General features: G+C 49.4%; 1 protein-coding gene across 5 annotated transcripts; it reads left to right on the plus strand.

Moving 5' to 3' along the window:
• The first annotated feature begins 5,162 nt into the window (after nt 1-5,162).
• On the plus strand, nt 5,163-23,562 carry enkd1 (enkurin domain containing 1). Of its 5 annotated transcripts, XR_013549419.1 has the most exons (10): nt 5,163-5,227; nt 7,682-7,784; nt 9,704-9,928; nt 12,233-12,405; nt 15,695-15,844; nt 16,988-17,157; nt 18,531-18,667; nt 21,225-21,398; nt 22,265-22,341; nt 23,354-23,562. XR_013549419.1 is itself a non-coding variant. In XM_078429095.1 (9 exons), exons 2-8 carry the CDS (start codon nt 7,700-7,702, stop codon nt 21,383-21,385), a joined length of 1,101 nt encoding a protein of 366 aa, XP_078285221.1. In that variant the 5' UTR covers nt 5,163-5,227; nt 7,682-7,699; the 3' UTR covers nt 21,386-21,398; nt 22,265-22,439. The 5 variants fall into 5 exon arrangements, 4 of the variants coding, with proteins under 4 accessions (XP_078285221.1, XP_078285222.1, XP_078285223.1 ...); XM_078429095.1 differs by lacking the exon at nt 23,354-23,562 and having other exon boundaries at nt 22,265-22,439; XM_078429096.1 differs by lacking the exons at nt 5,163-5,227; nt 23,354-23,562 and adding an exon at nt 6,614-6,700 and having other exon boundaries at nt 22,265-22,439.
• The last annotated feature ends 806 nt before the right edge of the window (nt 23,563-24,368 follow it).

Raw genomic sequence — 24,368 nt, forward strand, 5'->3', positions numbered from 1 at the left:
GTATACAAGCCTAGTCGCTCCAGTCTTAAAACATATGACAGTCCCGCCATTCCGGGAATTAACCTAGTAAACCTACGCTGCACGCCCTCAATAGCAGGAATATCCTTCCTCAAATTTGGAGACCAAAACTGCACACAGTACTCCATGTGCGGTCTCACTAGGGCCCTGTACAACTGCAGAAGGACCTCTTTGCTCCTATACTCAACTCCTCAATATCAGAAGAGATCATGTGGCTTAAAGCAGGGTCTCCATTGCAAAAATGCAAGGCTTAGGATCAAGAGTCAAGTATGGCGAGTCTGAAGAAGTGTAGCTTTGTCAAAGAAGTTTATTGCGATAGCAATATTCAGCTTCAAAGATAACAATCAAGATCGCAGACAACCATTAAACTTAAACTATGCACATTGAAGTCCTCTCCCAACTGCCCGGTTTTGGGCGCCAAAACAACCACGTGACCCCGTTGGCCAATCCGAGGGTTCGACTCTCAGGACCAATCCCTATGGTCGCTACATGACCCCCCCCCAGAACCCGAGGTACGATATCTAGCAGGGAGACGGATTTCGCGACCAGAACGAGTAATGAGAGGGGCTGCAGGAACAACAGGGGTAGGAGGGCCAGGGCCGGAGGTTATTGCAGGAGGACGACCCCGTCGAGGGGGTGGACCGACCAGGACAGGACGGTCCTGGTCCAAGTGGGCAGGTTTGAGCCTGTATACGGAGACGAGCTCCATCCTGCCACCAACATCTAAGGTGAAGGTAACCGTTCCTTTACGCAACACGCGGAACGGTCCTTCGTAGACTCTCTGCAACGGGGAACGATGGGCATCCCTACGTATAAACACAAATTCACAGTCCTTCAAGGCTGGCGGTTCATGTACCATGGAACACCCGTGGCGTGAAGTAGGAACCGGAGCTAGGGATCCCACTCGTGCCCAGAGTGAGGCTAAAACCGACGGAACCGAGTGCTGCTGTGCAGAGGAATCTGGAAGGAAATCACCAGGCACTCTGAGTGGCGAGCCATATACTAATTCCGCAGACGAGGTCCCTAGATCTTGCTTGGGAGCAGTGCGGATGCCTAGAAGGACCCAATCAGGACCGTCCAGCCTAGCACTGAGGGCCGACTTAAGTTGGCGGTGAAACCGCTCCACGAGCCCATTAGCCTGTGGGTGATACGCTGTGGTTTGCTGCAACTTGGAACCGTACAGCTCCGCTAGCGTAGCCCAAAGGGCAGAGGTGAACTGGGAACTCCAGTCAGTGGTGATGACTGACGGAACACCAAAATGGGCCACCCAATGCAGGGCCAGGGCCCGGGCACAAGAGGCGGCGGAGGTGTCGGACAACGGGAAGGCCTCAGGCCAACGGGTAAACCGGTCAACCACCGTGAGTAGGTGAGTGTAGCCCCTAGAGGAAGGTAAAGGACCAATTAAATCCACATGAATGTGGAAAAAACAGACCTCAGGAACCACATACTCCTGTACAGGAGGTTGGACATGCCGGTGAACTTTGGAGGTCTGGCAGGGAACAGGATCGGGCCCAAGTGGCTACTTGCTTCCGCAGGCCATGCCAAACAAATCTAGCGGCTACTAAGGCTGAGGTGGAGCGAATGGACGGGTGTGCTAGCCCATGAATGGCATCAAACACCCGACGCTGGAGGGCGGCCGGCACCATCGGCCTGGGGCGGGAGAGTGAAATATCACACCAGACTTTTGTACCCGAGGGCCCACAAGCCACTTGGGCCAACTTTAACCCCGAAGTGGTGGAGTGATATGCTGAGGCAGTGTCTGCCAGGCGCTGTGCCTCCGCAAGCTCCTGAAAATCTACCTCGCATTCCACCGCTGAAATTGGGGGAACGGCTGCCTGGACAGGGCATCAGAAACGGCATTAAGCTTACCAGCGACGTGGCGAACATCCGTGGTGAACTCTGAGATGTAAGTCAGGTGCCGCTGCTGGCGGGCCGACCATGGGTCAGACACTTTAGAAAAATCGAAAGTCAGTGGTTTATGATCTGTAAAGGCCACGAATGGTCGGCCTTCTAAAAAATACCGAAAGTGGCGGACAGCTAAATAGAGGGCCAGAAGCTCCCGGTCAAAGGCGCTATATTTCAGTTCAGCCTGATGAAGCTGTCGGCTGAAAAACGCCAAGGGCTGCCAACTGCCATTAACATGCTGTTCCAAGACCCCTCCCACCGCCACGTCTGACGCATCGACCGTCAGGGCCGTGGGGGCGGAGGTGCTCGGGTGAACAAGCATGGTGGCGTCTGCCAGAGCCATTTTAGCTACTTCGAAGGCCGTCTCGGCTTCAGCTGACCACTCTAACTCGACAGGTTTACCCGCGAGACATTGGAAGAGCGGACGCATGATCCGTGCTGCTGCAGGCACGAACCTGTGGAAGAAATTCACCATCCCTACAAACTCCTGCAACCCCTTTACTGTGGTGCACCGTGGAAAGGCACGAACTGCGTCCACTTTTTCAGGCAAAGGAGTGGCACCGGCTGAGGTGATCCGGTGACATAGGAAATCAATAGAGGAAAGACCAAATTGACACTTTGAGGGGTGAATGATTAGCCCGTGATCTTGAAGCCGCTGGAACAAAGTCCGTAAATGGACCAGATGTTCCTGCACCGAGCGACTGGCGACCAGGATATCATCCAAATAAATAAAAACAAAAGACAATTCCCGACCAACATGGTCCATAAATCTCTGGAACGCCTGTGCCGCGTTTTTCAAACCGAAAGGCATACACTTCCATTCTAACAATCCGAACGGAGTGATTGTGGCAGTCTTTGGTACGTCTTCTGGATGCACAGGTATTTGGTGGTACCCACGCACCAAATCAATTTTGGAAAACACAGTAGCACCTTCTAGATTAGACGAGAAGTCCTGGATGTGCGGTATGGGGTAGCGGTCAGCAGTGGTGACGGCGTTAAGACGCCGGTAATCTCCGCATGGTCTCCACCCCACAGATGCTTTGGAGACCATATGTAACGGAGAGGCCCACGGGCTGTCAGAACAATGGACAATACGCAGTTTTTCCATTTTCAGGAATTCTTCACGTGCAATAATCAGTTTGTCCGGCGGCATTCTCCGGGCCCGAGCGAAAACGGGGGACCCCTCTGTGGGAACATAATGGACAACGCCGTGCTTTGCAGAGGGAGTGTCAAACCGCTGAATGAGCAGCTCCGGAAACTCAGCCAGAACCGCAGCATACGGGCCGGAGGCCGCGACTACGGCCTGGACTGTCGGGCTGGGCCGGGTGGCAGGTGGTGGAGCAGCGGGCTCATCGCTGCTAGCGGAGGATCGAAGACCTTTACCTTGGACATCGGCAACTAGCGAAAAGGCCCAGAGAAAATCTGCGCCCAGGATCGCCTGACCGACTTCTGCGATGATAAACGACCATTCGTACGTGCAGGTACCGAAAGACAGATACATTGCCCGCGTACCATACGTGCGGATGGTGCTACCGTTGACCGCGATGAGGGTAGGCCCTCTCTTACCTGATCGAGCTTCGAGATCGGTCGGCGGTACGATGCTTACTATGGCTCCCGTATCGACTAAGAACTCTGTGCCTGTGAATCGATCCACGACGTAGAGGCGGCGGTTTTGGCCAATCGCAACTGCCTCTATGTACGAACGGCCGAGGCATTTCCCGAGAAGGTGCAAGGTGAGCGGCAGTTGCGGGCTTCTCCACCCCATCGCAGATGATAATAACACCAGCCGCGCTTGTGCGGCTCCTTTTGGCGGGGTTTTGGAGAGATGGCGGGAGTCGCGGCGGCCGCGGCACCATCTCGGTGTTGCGGCGGGCTGCCCGATGGTACCGAGACTCAGTTGATCGAGCTGTATTTTCGCGATTTCGACGCCATGAGAGCATCGGCTTTCTCCGCGTTTGCCACGGGGTCCTCGAAAGAACAATCCGTGAGCATAAGCCGAACGTTTTCTGGGAGTTGTTCCCGGAATGCCTGCTCAAACATGAGGCAATCCCTGTGACCGCCTGCCAGCGCCGACATTTCGGCCATGAGGACGGACGGCAGCCGATCTCCGAGGTCTGGCAGATGCATAAGCCTCTCGGCTCGATCGTGTCTACTTAATCCGATGGTTCGAAGCATTTCGGCCATGAGGACGGACGGCAGCCGATCTCCGAGGTCTGGCAGATGCATAAGCCTCTCGGCTCGATCGTGTCTACTAAACCCGAAGGTTCGAAGCATGATTACCTTCAGCGCTTCGTACTTGCCGTCTGCAGGAGGAGAGGTGATGAACTGCATCACACGCGCCGACATCTCAGGCGGTAGGGCACTCACCAGGTAGTAATATTTCGTCTCGTCCACCGAGATGCCTCTCAGATGGAACTGCCCTTCGGCATGCGCAAACCAAAGGTGTGGTTGGTGCGCCCAAAACGGAGGAAGATGCACGCTGACCGCGTTTAGCTGCGGTACGCCGGGCGGTAGAACCAGGACAGGAGCGATAGGTTCCTGCATGGTGAGTGATCGGCAAGATCACGTCGGGGTCACCAATATGGCGAGTCTGAAGAAGTCTAGCTTTGTCAAAGAAGTTTATTGCGGTAGCAATATTCAGCTTCAAAGATAACAATCAAGATCGCAGACAACCATTAAACTTAAACTATGCACATCGAAGTCCTCTCCCAACTGCCCGGTTTTGGGCGCCAAAACAACCACGTGACCCCCGCTGGCCAATCCGAGGGTTCGACTCTCTGGACCAATCCCTATGGTCGCTACATGTACACAAGGGAGTTTTATTGCCATGTGTCCCAGATACAACAATGACATTCTTACTTGCTGCAGCACGACAGCAAATGTGAACATAGTGCACTGTAAACAATATGATCAACGAGAGAGAAAAAAATAAAATAAAATAATGATTGGGGAGTGAAGAATGTGGAGAGAGATCTGATGAAATTGGGGTGATATTGTGAACCCTTGACCATCTCCTGCAACACTCTGACCCCGGGCCCAGGACATCACCTGCCCTCGGACCCCCAACCCGGGACATCATCCCAGGTTCGGCCACGGGGACCGACCTGGCCGCAGCTCAGGGCTCAGGCTCCAGACCCGGGCCTAGGCCCAGCCCGTTGCCCTGGCGACCGCCGCCTTCGCCGGGGCGGAAGCGGAAGTGGAGGCGGTGGCGGTGGCGGTTCGCGGCTGCCATGACGACGACGGCGGCAGCGTGGGCCAGCGTGCGCGTTCCCGCGGGCGGTTGGACGGTGACGCAGGAGCGGCGGTGAGTGTGCCCGGGATAGTGGGGGTAACAGGGGGTGGGGGGGGGGCAACGGGGGTGTGGGGCAGCGGACAGCGGGGGTGATGGTAGAGGGGTAAGGGTCAGGGTTAGGGGGGGAACAGGATGCAGGGGACAGGGATAGGGGGGGAACAGGAGGGTGGGGGGGACAGGATGCAGGGGACAGGGATAGGGGGGGAACAGGAGGGTGGGGGGGGAACAGGAGGGTGGGGGGGAACAGGAGGGTGGGGGGGAACAGGAGGGTGGGGGGGACAGGAGGGTGGGGGGGACAGGGGGGTGGGGGGAACAGGAGGGTGGGGGGGACAGGGTGTAAGGGGACATGGATAGGGGGGGAACAGGAGGGTGGGGGGGAACAGGAGGGTGGGGGGAACAGGAGGGTGGGGGGGAACAGGAGGGTGGGGGGGGACAGGAGGGTGGGGGGGACAGGAGGGTGGGGGGGAACAGGAGGGTGGGGGAACAGGAGGGTGGGGGGGGACAGGATGCAGGGGACAGGGTGTAAGGGGACATGGATAGGGGGGAACAGGAGGGTAGGGGGAACAGGAGGGTAGGGATGGAGGAGTCAGGGTTAGGAGGGTTGAGGGGAGGGAATTGGGGACAGGGTTGGGGGGGAACAGGATGCAGGAGGGACAGGGGGTAGAGTGGGACAGGGTATATGGGACATGGTTGGGGGGGCAGGAGGGTAGGGGAGGTAGGGATAGGGGGAAGTCAAGGTTAGGAGGGTTGAGGGGGTGGGGGACTGGAGACAGGCAAGGTTAGGGGGGGAACAGGATACAGGGGGGACGGTTTGGGGGGACAGGAGGGTAGGGATGGGGGGCAGGGAGGAAGGGGACATGGTTTAGGGGACAGGAGGGGTGAGGGGGCAGGGCTGGGGACAGGGTTAGGGGTGAACAGGAGGATAGAGTAGACAGGAGGGTAGGAGGAAGTAGGGAAGTAGGGTGGGAGACAGGGTTAGGAGGGGTGGGGGAGGCTGGGGACAGGGTTGGGGTGAACAGGATGCCAGGGGAGTAGGGAAGACCGAGGTGGGGAGGTTGGATAGGGGGGCACAAAGGTAGGGGCTGGGGGGGAAAGTGCAGGGGCAGGGTGGGCTGGGCGGTGGCAGGGTTACGGGTAGGGGGCCAGAGTAAGGGTAGAGGACGGTGCTCCTTGGGGGAGAGGGGCAGGCTGAGGGGCAGACGGTAGACTTGCAGGTAGGGGGCACGGGCAGGGCAGAGGGGTTAAGGGGAGAGGGCAAGGGCAGCGGTGGGGGGCCACGGTCAAGGGCAGGGGGGGTGAAGGACAGAAGATGATGGGCCGGGGCAGAAAGCAGGGTTATGGGTAGGGGGCAAGGGCAATGGACGATCAAAAGGACGGTGGTCTGGGCACACGGTAGGGTTATGGGTTGGGGGCGAGGGCAGGGGTGCCAGTGAGCTCGGGGAGAGGCCGAGAACCCCCCGTCGACCTTCCTTATTTTGACTTAAGGTAATCAAAGGTATGGAATAATATAAGAAAATAACTGCAGATGCTGGTACAAATCGAAGGTATTTATTCACAAAATGCTGGAGTAACTCAGCCGGTCAGGCAGCATCTCAGGAGAGAAGGAATGGGTGACGTTTCGGGTCGAGACCTTTCTTCAGTCTGAAGAAGGGTCTCGACCCGAAACGTCACCCATTCCTTCTCTCCTGAGGTGCTGCCTGACCTGCTGAGTTACTCCAGCATTTTGTGAATAAAAAGGTATGGAATAAAGTTGAGGTAGAAATCAGACATCCAATTAAATAGCATAATGTGTTTGGAGTATTCATGAGCAAGAAACAAAGTGCTGGAGGAACACAGCGGGTCAGGCAGCATCTGTGGTGAGAAATGGACAGACAGGATTTTCACAAGTTCACAAGTAAAAAGGAGTAGAATTAGGCCATTTGGCCCATCGAGTCTACTCCGCCATTCCGGCTGATCTCTGCCTCTTAATCCCATTTTCCTGCCTTCTCCCCATAACCCTTGACACCCGTTCTAATCAAGAAATTGTCTATCTCTGCCTTAAAAATGTCCACTGACTTGGCCTCCACAGCCCTCTGTGGCAATGAGCTCCACAGATTAATTAAAGAAGTTCCTCCTCACCTCCTGTCGAAAAGAGCGCCCTTTAATTCTGAAGCTGTGACCTCTGGTCCCAGACTCTCCCACTGTTGGTTTTGGAGCCTTCTCCAGACTGATGATAGATGAGGTTTGAGGTTGTCAGCTCAGTCTGAAGAAGGGTCCTGACTCAAAACACTGTCCTTCTGTTTTACTCCACAGATGCTGCCTGACCCGCTGAATTCAATAGACAATAGACAATAGGGGCAGGAGTAGGCCATTCGGCCCTTCCTCCAGCACTTTGTATTTTGAGTGTAATGTCTTTGTAATGCTAACTGGATTCTCTGTCTTTGTTCCCCTTTTTAACCACGCTACTTTGACAATGCTCTGTTTCAGCATTATCAGCAAAACAAAATGTCTGAAGGACCCTCCAACATATCTGGCCCAATTCCACCAGACCCGACGCTGTTCCCGGACTTTTACCGGCGTCCGATATCAGGTGAATGATTATTCTGTTTTTTTTCCAGGTGAGATTGCTCCAGTTTTCCACTTTTGTCGTGAGTTAAATCACCGGTCTGATCTGGGTGGCCTTCAAGCAGCAGGCAGTACAACTGGGTGGCAAGGGGGGGAGAAATGTTTGGTTGTCACGCGATACAACCTTTCCGTCATTCTATACACCAGGAAATAGTTTGCAACACAGAGTTAAGGAAAGGCAAGGAGTAAGAAAGAGACAACAAATGGTCGGTGCGGACCCGGTGGGCCGAAAGGGCCTGTTTCTGCACTGTATCTCTAAACTAAACTAAATAAATTCTTATCTTGTCAATAAAAATAGAAAATGCTGGATGTATTCAACAGACCAGGCAATATCAAGCGAAGAAGGGTCTCGACCCGAATCGTCACCTATTCCTTTTCTCCATTGATGTTGTCTGGCCCGCTGAGTTACTCCAGCTTTTTGTGTCCATGGACAGAGAAACAGTTAACACATCAGGCCGATGATCAGCTGTTTATCTTGCTAAATTTGCAAACGGACTGATTTGCTGTGTGCGTCGCAGTGTTGGACACTGTGAAGAATTTTAATGGATGGGTTCTTATTAAAAGGTCAAAATGTTTTACGGAGTAATTAGACTGCACATCGTGTATGTGTATGTGACAAATAGACTTGACTTGACTTGACTGTACGTGATTACAAGGCAGACATTGGATGAAATGTGGAGTTGGATGAAATTAATCGGAATAGTGAGGTGGCCTATTCTTTACTCCCCAAAGTGGTGACATTTTTAATTGGACCTGGTTTACAATTGATGTGATCTTTTTCTGGTGCCTTTTTTCGTGTGTGGATCCTATTGATCTGTAGTAGTCATGTAAAGTGACAGAGAAATGTCTGTAATTGATTACCAATAGCTATCCCTTGGAGGCATGCTGTGCGGGAGGATGTTGCACGGGGGTGCGTTGTGCATGGGGAGCGTGTTGCACAGGGGCGTGTTACAGGAGGGGGAGGGGGTGTGCATTGCATGGGGTGATGGTACGTTGCACAGAGTTCCGGTGATTCTGGTGAAGGCGATGAAACAGTTAACACATACCAGAATCGTGAATGTTGGCTTGCCGCTTGACGATTCTAACTTATGTATTACCTTGTCCTGAACATTGTGATTTACCATTGTGAAATGTCACCCCCTGGCCTAATCTGTGCACCGGAGGCAATACTTTAGCTACACGACTATCATCAGTGCCTGTCCAGATTTTACGACTAATGAATACCCAATGACCGCTGCAGGGATGGAATAACTAACTGCCCTTAACAAATCTCAGCCTCAGCATCCCGCCAGTCGAATGATCAATTTGCTGCTTCCTGTACTGTCTTTATTCATAATCAATCACAATCACACTTTATTAGCCAAGTATGTTTTGCAACATACAAGGAATTTCATTTATAGACGATAGGTAGACAATGGACAAAAGGTGCAGGAGAAGACCATTCGGCCCTTCGAGCCAGCACCGCCATTCAATGTGATCATGGCTGATCATTCTCAATCAGTACCCCGTTCCTGCCTTCTCCCCATACCCCCTGACTCCGCTATCCTTAAGAGCTCTATCTAGCTCTCTCTTGAATGCATTCAGAGAATTGGCCTCCACTGCCTTCTGAGGCAGAGAATTCCACAGATTTGCAACTCTCTGACTGAAAAGGTTTTTCCTCATCTCCGTTCTAAATGGCCTACCCCTTATTCTTAAACTGTGGCCCCTTGTTCTGGTCTCCCCCAACATTGGGAACATGTTTCCTGCCCCTTATTAATCATATACGTTTCGATTTGCCATACAGTCATAACAATAAAAAGCAACAGGACACGCGGAATACATTTAAACATGAGCATGTCATTGATGCCCAATGTAAGTTTACTTTCCTTCTGTTTCTGCCCGCAGCTCGGGGAAGGTTGGAAGGGAACAGCCTGAAGCTAGACTTCCTCTCAGGACCACTGGCTCCGGACCCCATTCTGTACCCGTCGTGCTACAGTGCCCGCCTGGCCCGGCCAGCCCCTCGTGTACGTGCCGATGCCCGGGAGATCCTCGAGAGGGGGCAGCGCGGCTCTGTGGGCGTGCTGCTGCAGTTGGAAGGAGTGTCGCTGCACCGGCAGCCGGCGCCGAGAAGTTAGTGGACTCCTTTACTGCCCCGATCCGCGCGGGGGAGTCGCGTTGCCAACCAAGCCGTGCGTCCTTTAGTCGCAACCGGGGACTGCAGCAGATGCTGCTTCACAGCAACAGGCACGTGGAAGGTAGGCGCAAAATGGTGGAGTAACTCAGCGGGTCAGGCAGCATCTCGGGAGAGAAGGAACGGGTGGCGTTTCGGGTCGAGACCCTTCTTCAGACTGATGTCAGGGGAGGGGGCGGGTCCGCCCCCTCCCCTGACATCAGTCTGAAGAAGGGCCTCGACCCGAAACGCCACCCACCTCCCGAGATGCTGCCTGACCCGCTGAGTTACTCCACCATTTTGTGTCCACCTTCGATTTACACCAGCGTCTGCAGTTTTTTTTCCCCTAGTGGCGGTGCTGGCTCGAAGGGCCGAATGGCCTCCTCCCGCACCTATTGTCTATTGTCTATAGACTCGTCGAGTTGGAGTAACTCAGAAGGTCAGTCAGCATCTCTGGAGAACATGGACAGTTGAAGTTTTTAGTCGGTGCCCTTCCTCAGACTGAAGGAAGGGTCCCGAGCTGAAACGTTACCTATCCCTGTTCTCCAGAGATGCTGCCTGACCCTCTGAGTTACTCCAACTCTTTGTGGGCCCATTGGTGTTGGGTCTGCAATCTCCTGTGCTGAACAGCCTTACTGCTATAGTGGGATATCTCCGTTAATGAAAAAGCAAATTAAAACCCCCCCAGTAATTTTAATATAGCACTGATATAAGTATGCTTGTGTTTGATTTGGAGGAGACCTTTATAAGAGGGTAGACGGTTAGAGGCAGGAAACATGTTCCCAATGTTGGCGGAGTCCAGCACAAGGGGCCACAGTTTAAGAATAAGGGGTAGGCCTTTTAGAACGGAGATGAGGAAACACTTTTTCAGTCAGAGAATTGTGAATCTGTGGAATTCACTGCCTCAGAAGGCAGTGGAGGCCAATTCTCTGAATGCATTCAAGAGAGAGCTAGATAGAGCTCTTAAGGATAGCGGAGTCAGGAGGTATGGGGAGAAGGCAGGAACGGGGTACTGATTGAGAATGATCAGCCATGATCACATTGAATAGCGGTGCTGGCTCGAAGGGCCGAATGGCCTCCTCCTGCTCCTATTGTCTATTGTCTAAAACTTTTTTCCCAGAATGGATAAACCAAACATTAGATGGCATAGCTTGAAGGTGTTAAAGGAGATGTGTGCGGGCCATTTTTTAATACAGAGGGTGGTGGGGGCCTGGAACGCGCCGCCAGAGGTGGTGGTGGAGGCAGATGTAATAGTGGCATTCAAGAGACTTTTGTACAGGCCGTTAGACATGGCGGGAATGGAGGGACGTGAACGTGCTAACAGATAAGAGTTGGTCTTGGCATCATGTTCGGCACAGACACTGTGGGCCGAAGGGCCTGGCACTGTGCTGTTCTACACTTGCAGGCACTCGATTCCTAACGTTTCTGAGCTGGTCAGAGTTTGCGGACTGCGTTTGATGTGGGGACAGCAACCGTGTGCGTTTGGCTATTGCATGGCGGTTTGGGGATTGTCGTGACCTCTATCCCTGACACCTGGCGGTGCATCTGTGCCTCCCAATTTATAGCACAGGAACAGGTCCTTCAGCCCACAGTGTCTGAGCCAAACATGACGCCAAGACCAACTCTCATCTGCCTGCATGTAAACCGTATTCTTCATTCCCCCCATGCCCATGAGCCTACCCAATCATCTCGTGCCATATTATGGAAATGTTTACAGAAATTCCGGTGATGGTTAGATTACTTCAGTAATTTAGTACTGTAAAAATAAACCCCCTCTCAGCTCACTGGAGATTTTTTAATTCCAATTAAATGGACCAGTATTAGAACAGGAGCAGTTCCTTCGGCCCACAATGTCCGCAGCGAACACGAAGCCAAGTAGAAAATAACTTTCAGTCAGTGAGTTGTGAATCTGTGGAATTCTCTGCCTCAGAAGGCAGTGGAGGCCAATTCTCTGGATGCTTTCAAGAGAGAGCTAGATAGAGCTCTTATAAGGATAGCGGAGTCAGGGGGTATTGGGGAGAAGGCAGGAACGGGGTACTGATTGTGAATGGTCAGCCGTGATCACATTGAATGGCGGTGCTGGCTCGAAGGGCCGAAAGGCCTGCTCCTGCGTCTATTGTATATTGTCTATTGTCTAATTAACCTGCTCCAAATGAGAGTGAATCCTCACCCGAAGATCGCTCTCCGTTAGTTTCCAAACCACCGACTCGAGGCTCACCGGCCTATAATCTCCTGGATTTCAGAAGGATTTTGTTTCTTGCTAGAGAAGGAGCCCAGGGATCACGAGAAGGAGAACGTGCGTCGAATGCGCGAGATCCAGAAAAAATGCAGGGAGAAGGATCAACAGCGTGAACAGAGAGGCCCCAAGCCGGTGAAAGCCCTGTGGAAATCCCAGAAGTATGAATCCGTTCCTTCAAAAGTGATGGCTCACTTGCAGGTACAGGCCCGACCTAGGGTGTGAGAGAAATTATTGGCAGGCAGGACAGCAGTGGGGAGAGGGTTGGAACGGGGTACTGATTGTGAATGGGCTCGAAGGGCCGAATGGCATACTCCTGCATCTATTGTCAATAGTGGGAGGCTCCTGAATAGGGGTGCCAACTATCTCACTCCCAAATACGGGACAAGGTGACATCACCGTCCCGCGCCCCACGTGACCTCACCCAGCCAGCGGCCACGTGCTCCCGCTCCACCAATGGCTTCCGCCATTGGTGGAGCGGGAGCACGTGGCCGCTGGCTGGGTGAGGTCACGTGGGGCGCGGGGCATTGATGTCACCTTGTCCCGTATTTGTGGAGCGGGCGCACTTGGCCGCTGGCTGGGTGAGGTCTCGTGGGGCGCGGGATGGTGACGTCACCTTGTCCTGTATTTGGGAGTGAGATAGTTGGCAACCCTACTAATAGGGGACAAGGGCGGTCCCGTGCGGGACAAACCAATTTAGCCCAAAACACGGGATGTCCCGGCTAATATAGGACGGTTGGCGACCCCAAGTGGGTGGTCTCAGTCTGAAGGGGGTTGATGTCGGTAGCGCAGCGGTAGAGTTGCTGCTTTACAGCGAATGCAGCGCCGGAGACTCAGGTTCGATCCTGACTACGGGTGCTGCACTGTAAGGAGTTTGTACGTTCTCCCCGTGACCTGCGTGGGTTTTCTCCGAGATCTTCGGTTTCCTCCCACACTCCAAAGACGTACAGGTATGTAGGTTAATTGGCTGGGTAAATGTAAAAATTGTCCCTAGTGGGTGTAGGATAGTGTTAATGTGCGGGGATCGCTGGGCGGCACGGACTTGGTGGGCCGAAGGGCCTGTTTCCGGCTGTATATATATGATATATGATATGTCGGCAGTGGCTGATCAACATGGATGGGGGCTCTGGGTAATCGTTAGAGAATCCTCCTCGATAGTCTGAAGAAGGGTCTTGTCTTCTGGAAGACAAGTTTCCACCCATTCCTTCTCACCAGAGATGCTGCCTGACCCGCTGAGTTACTCCAGCATTTTCATGTGATAGGAGTAGAATTAGGCCATTCGTCCCATCAAGTCTACTCTGCAAATCAATCATGGCTGATCTATCTCGCCCTCCTATAAGATTATTAAGGGGTTGGACACGTTAGAGGCAGGAAACATGTTCCCAATGTTGGGAGAGTCCAGAACCAGGGGCCACAGTTTAAGAATAAGGGGTAGGCCATTTAGAACGGAGATGAGGAAAAACCTTTTCAGTCAGAGAGTTGTGAATCTGTGGAATTCTCTGCCTCAGAAGGCAGTGGAGGCCAATTCTCTGAATGCATTCAAGAGAGAGCTAGATAGAGCTCTTAAGGATAGCGGAGTCAGGGGGTATGGGGAGAAGGCAGGAACGGGGTACTGATTGAGAATGATCAGCCATGATCGCATTGAATTGCGGTGCTGGCTCGAAGGGCCGAATGGCCTCCTCCTGCACCTATTGTCTATTGTCCTAACCCTATTCTCCTGTGCAGGTTTGCAGATTAATTGGCCTCTGTAAATTGCCCCTAGTGTGTCGGGAGTGGATGCGAAAGTGGGATAACATGGAACTAGTGTGAACGGGTGATGCTTGGTCCATGTAAACTCGATGGGCTGAAAGACAAGTTTCCACGTTGTATCTCCAAGACTAAAAAACAAATATTTAAAACTTTTGCATGTAAGGTTTGTGAACCTTATTGCTCTAGCTTATGATATTGTATTTTCAAAGCTGTTGGTTAGTGAACAGACATATTGTGTATTGGTGTATCTCTGATTTATGTTAGGCGTATAGAAAGGATGCTCCCTCAGTATAGGGACTGCAGAGACAGCATACCCAAACTATCCAGGACACTAATCTCAACATGCACTAACAAAGGGACACACCAATAGGTAGGTCTTCTCTTTGTACATTATCTGCACACTTAAAAAGTACATTTTTAGGAATGTGAACTAGAATTACTCTGAGTGCCCGGCAGCATCTCGGGAGGGGATGGACAGGTGACGTTATGGCTTCAGTCTGAAGAAGGGTCCTGACCCGAAACGTTGCCTGCCCATTCCCTCCAGTGATGCTGCCTGACCCACTGAGATCCTCCAGCACCCTGTGTTTTGCTCCAGATTCCAAATTGGCAGTCTTCTGTGTCTTTAGAAGTACTCGGTCGTGACTGTAAGTATCATCAGGAGGTCAAATAGACAATAGACAATAGACAATAGACAATAGGTGCAGGAGTAGGCCATTCAGCCCTTCGAGCCAGCACCGCCATTCAATGCGATCATGGCTGATCACTATCAATCAGTACCCCGTTCCTGCCTTCTCCCCATACCCCCTCACTCCGCTATCCTTAAGAGCTCTATCCAGCTCTCTCTTGAAAGCATCCAACGAACTGGCCTCCACTGCCTTCTGAGGCAGAGAATTCCACACCTTCACCACCCTCTGACTGAAAAAGTTCTTCCTCATCTCCGTTCTAAATGGCCTACCCCTTATTCTCAAACTGTGGCCCCTTGTTCTGGACTCCCCGACTACATAGAAACATAGAAAATAGGAGGAGTAGGCCAGGAGTAGGCCATTCGGCCCCTCGAGCCAGCACCGCCTTTCAATATGATCATGGCTGATCATGCAGAATCAGTGCCCCATTCCTGCTTTCCCCCCATACATTGGGGCTGAAAAAGCAGAGGCAGGAAACATGTTCCCAATGTTGGGGGAGTCCAGAACAAGGGGCCACAGTTTAAGAATAAGGGGTAGGCCATTTAGAACGGAGATGAGGAAAAACTTTTTCAGTCAGAGAGTTGTAAACCTGTGGAATTCTCTGCCTCAGAAGGCAGTGGAGGCCAATTCTCTGAATGCATTCAAGAGAGAGCGAGATAGAGCTCTTAAGGATAGCGGAGTCAGGGGGTATGGGGAGAAGGCAGGAACGGGGTACTGATTGAGAATGATCAGCCATGATCACATTGAATGGTGGTGCTGGCTCAAAGGGCCGGAATGGCCTCCTCCTGCACCTATTGTCTATTGACACCATGGCTTTCATTTCTCTATTTTAATTTTTTCCACAAGGTGAGTGTGTCAGAACCTGCAGCATAACTGAGCATTGCAGAGTGTTCTATAATTATTACAGAAGGCATTTCCTATTTGTATCCTGTCAAAGACCATCACAGTGTGTGGGGTGAATTCTTGAACATATGCCTGTTGTAACCAGGTTGCAGACTTGCAGACTTTCCCAAAAGCTGACTGATTCCTTTTCTGTCTTTTCTGTCATTTCTCTTCAGGACATCTCATCCCCCAAGCCGTTGGATAATCAGCACTACCTCAAAGCTCACTCCCGATGTGGGACTGGGGTCGGCCCAAAGAGACCCACGTCCCCGAGCCCAACCAAAGCAGAGATGTGTGTCGAGGTTCCAGAGGATTTTATCGCAAACGTGAGTGAAACATTGGACAGAACTCACCAAGCATTTAAACGTTTAATATTTCATGCTTGGTCTAGTTTCGAGATACAGCCCCTCGACCCATTGCGCTCACAATCACCTGTTTATGCTAGTTCCATATTATCCCAGTTTTGCAAACACTCCATACACACCATGGGCTATTCACAGAGAGCCAATTAACCTGCAAACCCGCATGTCTTAGGGATGTGGATGTGGGAGGAAACCTACTCGGTCAGAGGGAGAACGTGCATACTCCACACAGACAGCACCCGAGGTCAGGATTGAACTTGCGTCTCTGGCACTGTGAGGCAGCAGCTCTACCAGCTGCGCCACTGCGTTACGCAAATGATCAAACTGAAGCATTATAAGAAAATAACTGCAGATGCTGGTACAAATCGAAGGTATTTATTCACAAAATGCTGGGGTAACTCAGCAGGTCAGGCAGCATCGCGGGAGAGAGGGAATGGGTGACGTTTCGGGTCGAGACCCTTCTTCAGACTGAAGCATTATTCAATCCATGGACAATATTACCAACTTGCAAACTCACTGCCTACAATGTGTCTGGGAAAGACTTTTGTGGGAACGTCTTGAAAATCGTAGAGAATAGAACAAAACAGTACAGCACAGGATCAGGCCCTTCAGCCCACAATGTCTGTGCCGAACATGATAACAAGACCAAGTATCTACCCGCACATAATCCATATCCCTCCATTCCCTGCATATCCATGTGCCTCTCTAAATGTCTCTTAATTGCCAGGCACCCTTCACCTTCTGTGTAAAAAAAAACTTGCTCCACACATCAAGAGGAAGATGATTGAACTTTATTACCTCCCATCACAGTGAGGAATTTGGAATCTGCTGTGGTGGATGTCTACGTTAAATGTTATTTTATGTGGCTGTGCGTTTTGTTGCTTTTCACTTAGTATGGCTGTACGGTAACTCAAATTTCACTGTACCTTAATTGGTATACGTGACAATAAATTGATCTTGAAATCTTTACACATTGCCCCTCTTGCCTTGAAACTATGTCTTAAACCCCTCGTATAAGCTCCCTGTAAATATGCTGCCAATGCGACTAATGAAAGTGAATTTTGTTTTCCTATCATTACTATTAACCTGCTTGATTTTTAATTGCAGGCTCAAGTCACAGGCATTGGCATAGATTTCATCAGGCATAACGCCCAGAATGCCAGGAAAATGCCAGTGCGACGCTCCAAGTCTCTGCAGTCCCTGAACGACGTGCTGGACAGGAAAGAGAAAGAACAGCAGGACTACATCAGCAAGAACAAAGGACAGCTACCACAGTAGTAAGGAATGCGTTATTCATTCATCCTTTTCCTTCTCTTCGGTCATGGTTTATTTAAGTTGGTGTGCTGCAAGTAAGCTGATGGGTGCTGTTGCTAGCTTATATCTCAGTAAGCTGATGGGTGCTGTTGCTAGCTTATATCTCAGTAAGCTGATGGGTGCTGTTGCTAGCTTATATCTCAGTAAGCTGATGGGTGCTGTTGCTAGCTTATATCTCAGTAAGCTGATGGGTGCTGTTGCTAGCTTATATCTCAGTAAGCTGATGGGTGCTGTTGCTAGCTTATATCTCAGTAAGCTGATGGGTGCTGTTGCTAGCTTTTATCTCAGTAAGCTGATGGGTGCTGTTGCTAGCTTTTATCTCAGCAATTATTCCTGCCTCACTCGTCTTAACCTCCTACTCAATCCCCGACACAGCCTTCCACATATCTCCACACAGCGCCAGAGACCCAGGTTCAATCCCGACTACGGGTGCCGTCTGTACGGAGTTTGTACGTTCTCCCCGTGACCTGCGTGGGTTTTCTCCGGGTGCTCCGGTTTCCTCCCGCACTCCAAAGACGTGCAGGTTTGTGGGTTAATTGGCTTGGTAAAATTGTAAATTGTCCCTAGTGTGTAGGATAGCGTTAGTGTGCGGGGATCACTGGTCGGCGCGAACTCGATGGGCCGAAGGGGCTGTTTCTGCACTGTGTCTCTAAACTAAACTAAACTAAGCTAACCTGAGCGGTCTTGCAATTGGTCGTCCCTGCTTCTGGCAACTCCTTTTCATCTTTTCCAGCGCTACATTTGGCGTTTGCTACTCTGTGAGATCGACCAGCGTTGAATCTCGCGTGCCAAGGCTGACTAGGGAAACGTGACCGTGACTGTCCCTCGGGTGGTGAACCCAGAGTCCTGCACCTGTGGCCCTTTGCCTTCTCACCTCTGTCAAGTGGGGCGCAGAACAGTACAGCACAGGAACAGGCTCTCCGGCCCACAATGTCCGTGCCGAACATGATGCCAGGATGAACTCATCTCCTCTCCTGCACAAGATCCATATCCCTCCATTCCCTGCATATCCACCAACCTGTCCAAAAGCCTCTGTAATGCCACTATTGATTCTGCCTCCACCACCACCCCTGGCAGTACATTCCAGGCATCCACCATCTTCTGTGGAAACAAAATTAAATTCCCTGCACATCTCCTTTAAACTTTGCATCTCTCACCTTAAAGTTATGCTCTCTGGTCTTTGACATTTCCATCCTGGTGAGAAGGCAGGAGAATTGGTTTAGGAGGGGGTTGATGGATCAGCCATGATTGAATGGCGGAGTAGACTTGAATGGGCCGAATGGCCTAATTCTGCTCCTATCACTTATGACCTTATGAATACTCTCCTTGTTTCCAGCTTAATTGAACGGCGGAATCAATGGAGGGAAGAGGCGGAAGAGCGACAGAGAAATGTCCCTGACCCCAGCATGCCTCCCGGACACACCAGGATGCCAGAGAACGAGAGACTGGAAACACTCAGTTCCCTCCAACAAAGTATGTTCACTTTGCTCTGCCCCGCTACAGAGGATAACATCTCTAGGATAGACACAAAATGCTGGAGTAACTCAGTGGTCAGGCAGCATCCATGCCTGATGTTTTGGGTCAAAACCCTTCCAATCCAGGTTCTCCAGGGGTGCAGTCTGACCCGCTAGGCTACTCCAGCACTTTTTGTCTATCTTTGGTATAAACCAGCATCTACAGTTCCTTGTTATTATATCTCCAGCTAAGGGTTTGTTAATAGACACAAAAAGACTGTAAGTCAATCCAGGATATTCCAATGAATTTAAGCATTTTGTTTCATGGATTAATAAATTTTAAAGAAAATATTTGCTGCCTGCTCTTGGATTTGATGGAATTTGTGGAATTCTCTGCCACAGAGGGCAGTGGAGGCCAATTCACTGGATGAATTTAAAAGAGATTTAGATAGAGCTCTAGGGGCTCCAGGGGCTAGCAGAATCAAGGGATATGGGGAGAAGGCAGGCACAGGCTACTGATTGTGGATGATCAGCCATAATCACAATGAATGGCGGTGCTGACTCGAAGGGCCAAATGGCCTCCTCCTGCACCTATTTTCTATGTTTCTATGATATTTGTAAAATGTATTTAAAATGGACACTTGGCTTGAAGTGCGGTGGCCCAGATGGCTGGGATTCTTATGGAGAGACCTTAATCTAAGTATCAATATTGGTTGATTTTTACATTTGGGATTTTTTTCTCAGACAATCTTCAAAACCTTGGCATTCATGCAACTTATCAGTCTGAAGAAGGGTCTCGACCCGAAACGTCACCCATTCCTTCTCTCTTTCGAGATGCTGCCTGACCCGCTGAGTTACTCCAGCATTTTGTGTCTACCCATGTAACTTGTATGTTGTAATTTTAATAATAATAACTTATTTGAAAAAGGGACAGTGTACATTCATTGACATTCAAACAAATGTAAATGTACTCGAGTTAGACGAGAGGCTAGTTTTCATCGACAGTCCCTTAGCCTGATGTCGATAGGCATCCTAGAAAAGAAATACAATACAATATGTACAATAGATAAAAACATGGTACATTACCATACAAAGCAATACAGTTAATTAAAATGAGCAGACAAAACCCAAATAGCAAATGTAAAAATACAGTGTGAGTACAGTCTTAATTTAAAGTTCACATTTTTAAAGTTTTAAAAGTCACGTTCAAGGTGGATAAAGCTGGCATCAGTGTCGACGATGTTGGTTGTCAATAAGCCATTTGTAGGCATCCACATTGAGCCCATCAAGTGCTATCCATGTGGAGACACACGTGGCTGCAGTTGTTGGAATCTTGATCACAAGGGGACGAAGCGCCGGAGGAACTCGGAGGGTCGGGCAGCATCTGTGGAGGAAATGGACAGATGATGTTTCGGGTCGGGATCCTTCTTCAGATGGATGGACTCGTTGGGGGGGGGGGGGAGAAAGCTGGAAAAGAGAGGCGGGGGTGGGACAAATCCTGGCAAGTATCGACCTGGATATGTGGGCATGATAGCCAGATCATAATGATGGTGTGTGTGGCGAGTGTGCCTGTTCACATTTATGAATATCCAGGTATCATCAAATCTACGGGATATTGTTACTGCATTCCTCTCTTTAAACTTTTACTTGGAGGTTTCTGGTGATGAAATGGTTGAATTTGCAGTCTTTTTCACGCGTGAAAAAGACTGCAAATTCAACCATTTCATCGCCAGAAACCTCCAAGTAAAAGTTTAAAGAGAGCAATGCAGTAACAATATCCCGTAGATTTGATGATACCTGGATATTGATTTCTCTAACTTTAAGTAATCTCCTCTCTCCATCCCTCCCCCACCCAAGTCGTACCAGCTTCAGAGTCGCCTAGTTGAGTCTCATTGGCTACACTCGGTTCCACAGCTAACAATGGCCGGTTTCCTTTATCGTCGTTACTTTTGTTGCATATCTTTCAGTTATTTGTTCTATATCTCTCTACATCACCGTCTATATCTCTCATTTCCCTTTCCCCTGACTCTCAGTCTGAAGAAGGGTCTCGGCCCGAAATGTCACCTATTCCTTTTCTCCAGAGATGCTGCCTGACCCGCCCGCTGAGTTACTCCAGCTTTCTGTGTCGAACTTCTGATGAATTATTGACAGGGTAACAGTTTGTGGATACCACTTGCTCCTGTACCAACTCTACATTTGGGTGCAACAAGCATTTCCGTGCGGCTCATCCCATATGCTTGCTGAGAATGTACCATGTACAGATCACACTCAGACAGAGCACTGTCCAGTGACTGCAGGTTTTAAACAAGTAAAGCCATTTTGCATTTGAAAAGCAAGAGCTGCAGATGCTGGAAGTCTCAATTAAAAGCAGTACATGGTGATAATATCTAGCAGGTCAGGGAGTATCAATGGAGAAAAAAGTCAATATTTTGGGTTAATGGCATTTCATCAGAGCCCGTGAACTATTGTAGCTACATTGATGATGCATGTTGAGTGTTTAAAGTATTTATGCCTTAATTAACTTGAACTACCTGCTCACCTTGTTTAATCTGTTTCCTGCCAACCCCTGCTCGTAGCCCAAAAGCAGCTGATCAAGCAATTGCTGATGTTCCCTATGCGAGTGGATACGATTGGCATGCAGAATAGACGAACCGACCTTGAGAAGAAACTGGCAGAGATCGAAGAGGCCATTAAAATCTTCTCTCGGCCCAAAGTCTTCATCAAAGTTAATGACTGAGCAGCTCTGAAAGGTAAAATTCAGGTTGTAGCAACATTTCTGTTTCTAGTTATGGCTTGGAATAATGGTTATGATGTGAATGGGGGAGAAGAGAGTTGAGGTGTATGAAAACAAACTTGAATCAGTAGTTTGATTATAGTGAGGCAGCACAGTGGTGCAGCTAGTAGAGCTGCTGCCTCACAACACCAGAGACCTGGGTTTGATCCTGATCCCGAGTGTTTTGGAGTTTACATGTTCTTCCTGTGACTCTGTGGATTTCTTCCGATGCTCCGGTTTCCTCCCACATCACAAAGACATAATAATGTATTTTATTTATATAGCGCTTTTCATATACTCAAAGACGCTTTACAGAGATTTAGAGAACATAGGGAAATTAATAAATAGATAAATAAGTAAATAAATAAACGAACAGAGAAAGGAGACAGAAGGTGAGGTGAGCTTCAGTGGTTGAAGGCAGTACTGAACAGGTGAGACTTCAGCGATGTTTTGAATGTGGTGAGTGTGGAGGAGTCTCTAACGTTTTGGGGTAGTGAGTTCCATAGGTTTGTAGGTTAATTGGCCTCTGTAAACTGCCCATAGAGGGTAGGGAGTGGTTGTAAAAGTGGGATTACATAGAACGGGGTGCTGATCGTAGATGATCAGCCATGATCATATAGAATGTAGGATCATATTGAATATTGAAGGGCCGAATGGCCTACTCCTGCACCTATTTTTCTATGTTTCTAATGTACGAAAATTACCTTTAGAAAGCTAGTGATTTTGTTCATCTCTGAATTAAATTTAGAGAGAGGTTTATGGAGGATGAAAGCTATTTTGTACTCAAATTAATAATTTGAATCCTTTGAATTATAGTTTTGTTCTTGTTCCTTTACATTGCAGGCTTTTTAAACGGAGACATTTCTGGACTCCAGGAAACAAGTTGGAGCTACGGCACACTTTGCTTTCTGAGTCTGTTGGTAAAGTTTCTCACAGATCTGTAAATAAACTGTCAGAATATTTTTTAATAATAATTCAATGTTAATTTTGTGATACCAATGTTATTAAATTTATTAATTTTTGAAACAAGTGTTTTCATTCTTTGAGACCTTTAATAAGGGAAATATTTAGATTGTCAAAACTTCTAAGGAGGGGAGGTTTTTTTGCCTTGTGTATGTAGCATTCACAAACCATCCTCCTTTCCTTGCACCCCCCTGACAATGTCAAATTTCCCAGCCTCCGATAACTTGCTTTCTTTGCCTATATCAGAACTGTGGGCAGCACGGTGGCGCAGCGGTAGAGTTGCTGTCTTACAACGCCAGAGACACAGGTTTGATCCCGACTAAGGGTGCTGTCTGTACGGGGTTTATACGTTCTCCCCGTGACAGCGTGGGTTTTCTCCGGGTGTTCTGGTTTCTTTACACATCCCAAAGATGTACAGGTTTGTAGGTTAATTGGCTTGACAGAAATGTAAATTGTCTTTAGCGTGTGTAGAATCGTGTTAGATATTTTTTTTTAGATTTAGAGATACAGCGCAGAAACAGGCCCTTCGGCCCATCGGGTCCGCGCCGCCCAGCGATCCCCGCACATTAACATTATCCTACACCCACTAGGAACAATTTAAAAAAAACATTTGCCCAGCCAATTAACCTACATACCTGTACGTCTTTGGAGTGTGGGAGGAAACCGAAGATCTCGGAGAAAACCCATGCAGGTCACGGGGAGAACGTACAAACTCCGTACAGACGGCGCCCGTAGTCAGGATCGAACCTGAGTGTCCGGCGCTGCATTCGCTGTAAGGCAGCAACTCTACCGCTGCGCCACCGTGCCGTTAATGTATGGGTTCGCTGGTCGGCATGGGCTCGGTCGGCTAAAGTTCCGGTTTCCGCGCAGTATCTCTAGACTAAACTACGCTGGTCACTTTTTGCTGCAAGTAATTGTCTGTGATATTGGCTCGGGTTATTTTTTCCTCTTTTGTTCCCTCTCCATTAGCACACACGTACTTGCAACTCATCGCACTTCTTTGTAGCAACAAACAATCTGCCGGAGGAACTCAGCGGTCAGGCAGCAGCAGCCGTGAGGGGAAAAGAATTGCCGCAGGTGCTGCCCAACCCAGCAGATTGTTCGACGTCTGGTTATCCTCTGACTGCCCTCATGTACAATATATTCTCTGTGCAGAATGTGACCAAACTCTACATGGCAGCAAAGTTTGAAGCGGAAACGTTTGTGGCATTGATGCATTGTAAATAAAATGTGATAATAACAACATTTAGGTTTAGGTTTATTATTGTCATGTGTACAGAAGTGCAGTGAAAATCTTTGTGTTGCATGCTGTCCAAGCAGATCAGATATACCATACATAGATGCAATCAGTTCAAACACAGATACAATAGAGCAAAGGGGAAGATACAGAGTGCAGTGTTGTCTGAAGAAGGGTCTCGACCCGAAACGTCACCCATTCCTTCTCTCCTGAGATGCTGCCTGACCTGCTGAGTTACTCCAGCATTTTGTGAATAAATACCTTTGCAGTGTTGTAGAACGTCATTTATTTTGACAATGTTCCCAATAATAATAATAATAATAATAATAATAATAAATTTTATTTGTCATATGTAGGTTGGCACAGGATCAACGGTACAATGAAATGTATTTGACAAGACAACGGGTCACCTCAGCAGTAATATTCCAAGGATAAATAAGATAAAAAATTACATTAGTAAGGTAAAAAGACAATATTAAAAATAGGTAAAAAGACAATATTAAAAATAATCAACATATATGATTTGAAATGTGTTTATGAGTTCAGAAGCCTGATTGATGGTAGAAACTGTTCTTAAGTCTGGTGGTACGCACAGCCATACTCCTGTATCGTCTGCCTGACGGTAACCCTAGGATAGAGGCGAAACGGAAAGTACCCCGAGCTTTTGGAAGAACTGTTTAGAAGCCTGTTAAGAGACACTTGCTGAACAGGTGCAGGGACAGGGAAGGTTTCAAGGGATATGGACCA

The sequence above is a fragment of the Rhinoraja longicauda genome, chromosome 36 (genome assembly GCF_053455715.1).
Source record: "Rhinoraja longicauda isolate Sanriku21f chromosome 36, sRhiLon1.1, whole genome shotgun sequence".
Taxonomy (NCBI): Eukaryota; Metazoa; Chordata; class Chondrichthyes; order Rajiformes; family Arhynchobatidae; genus Rhinoraja; species Rhinoraja longicauda.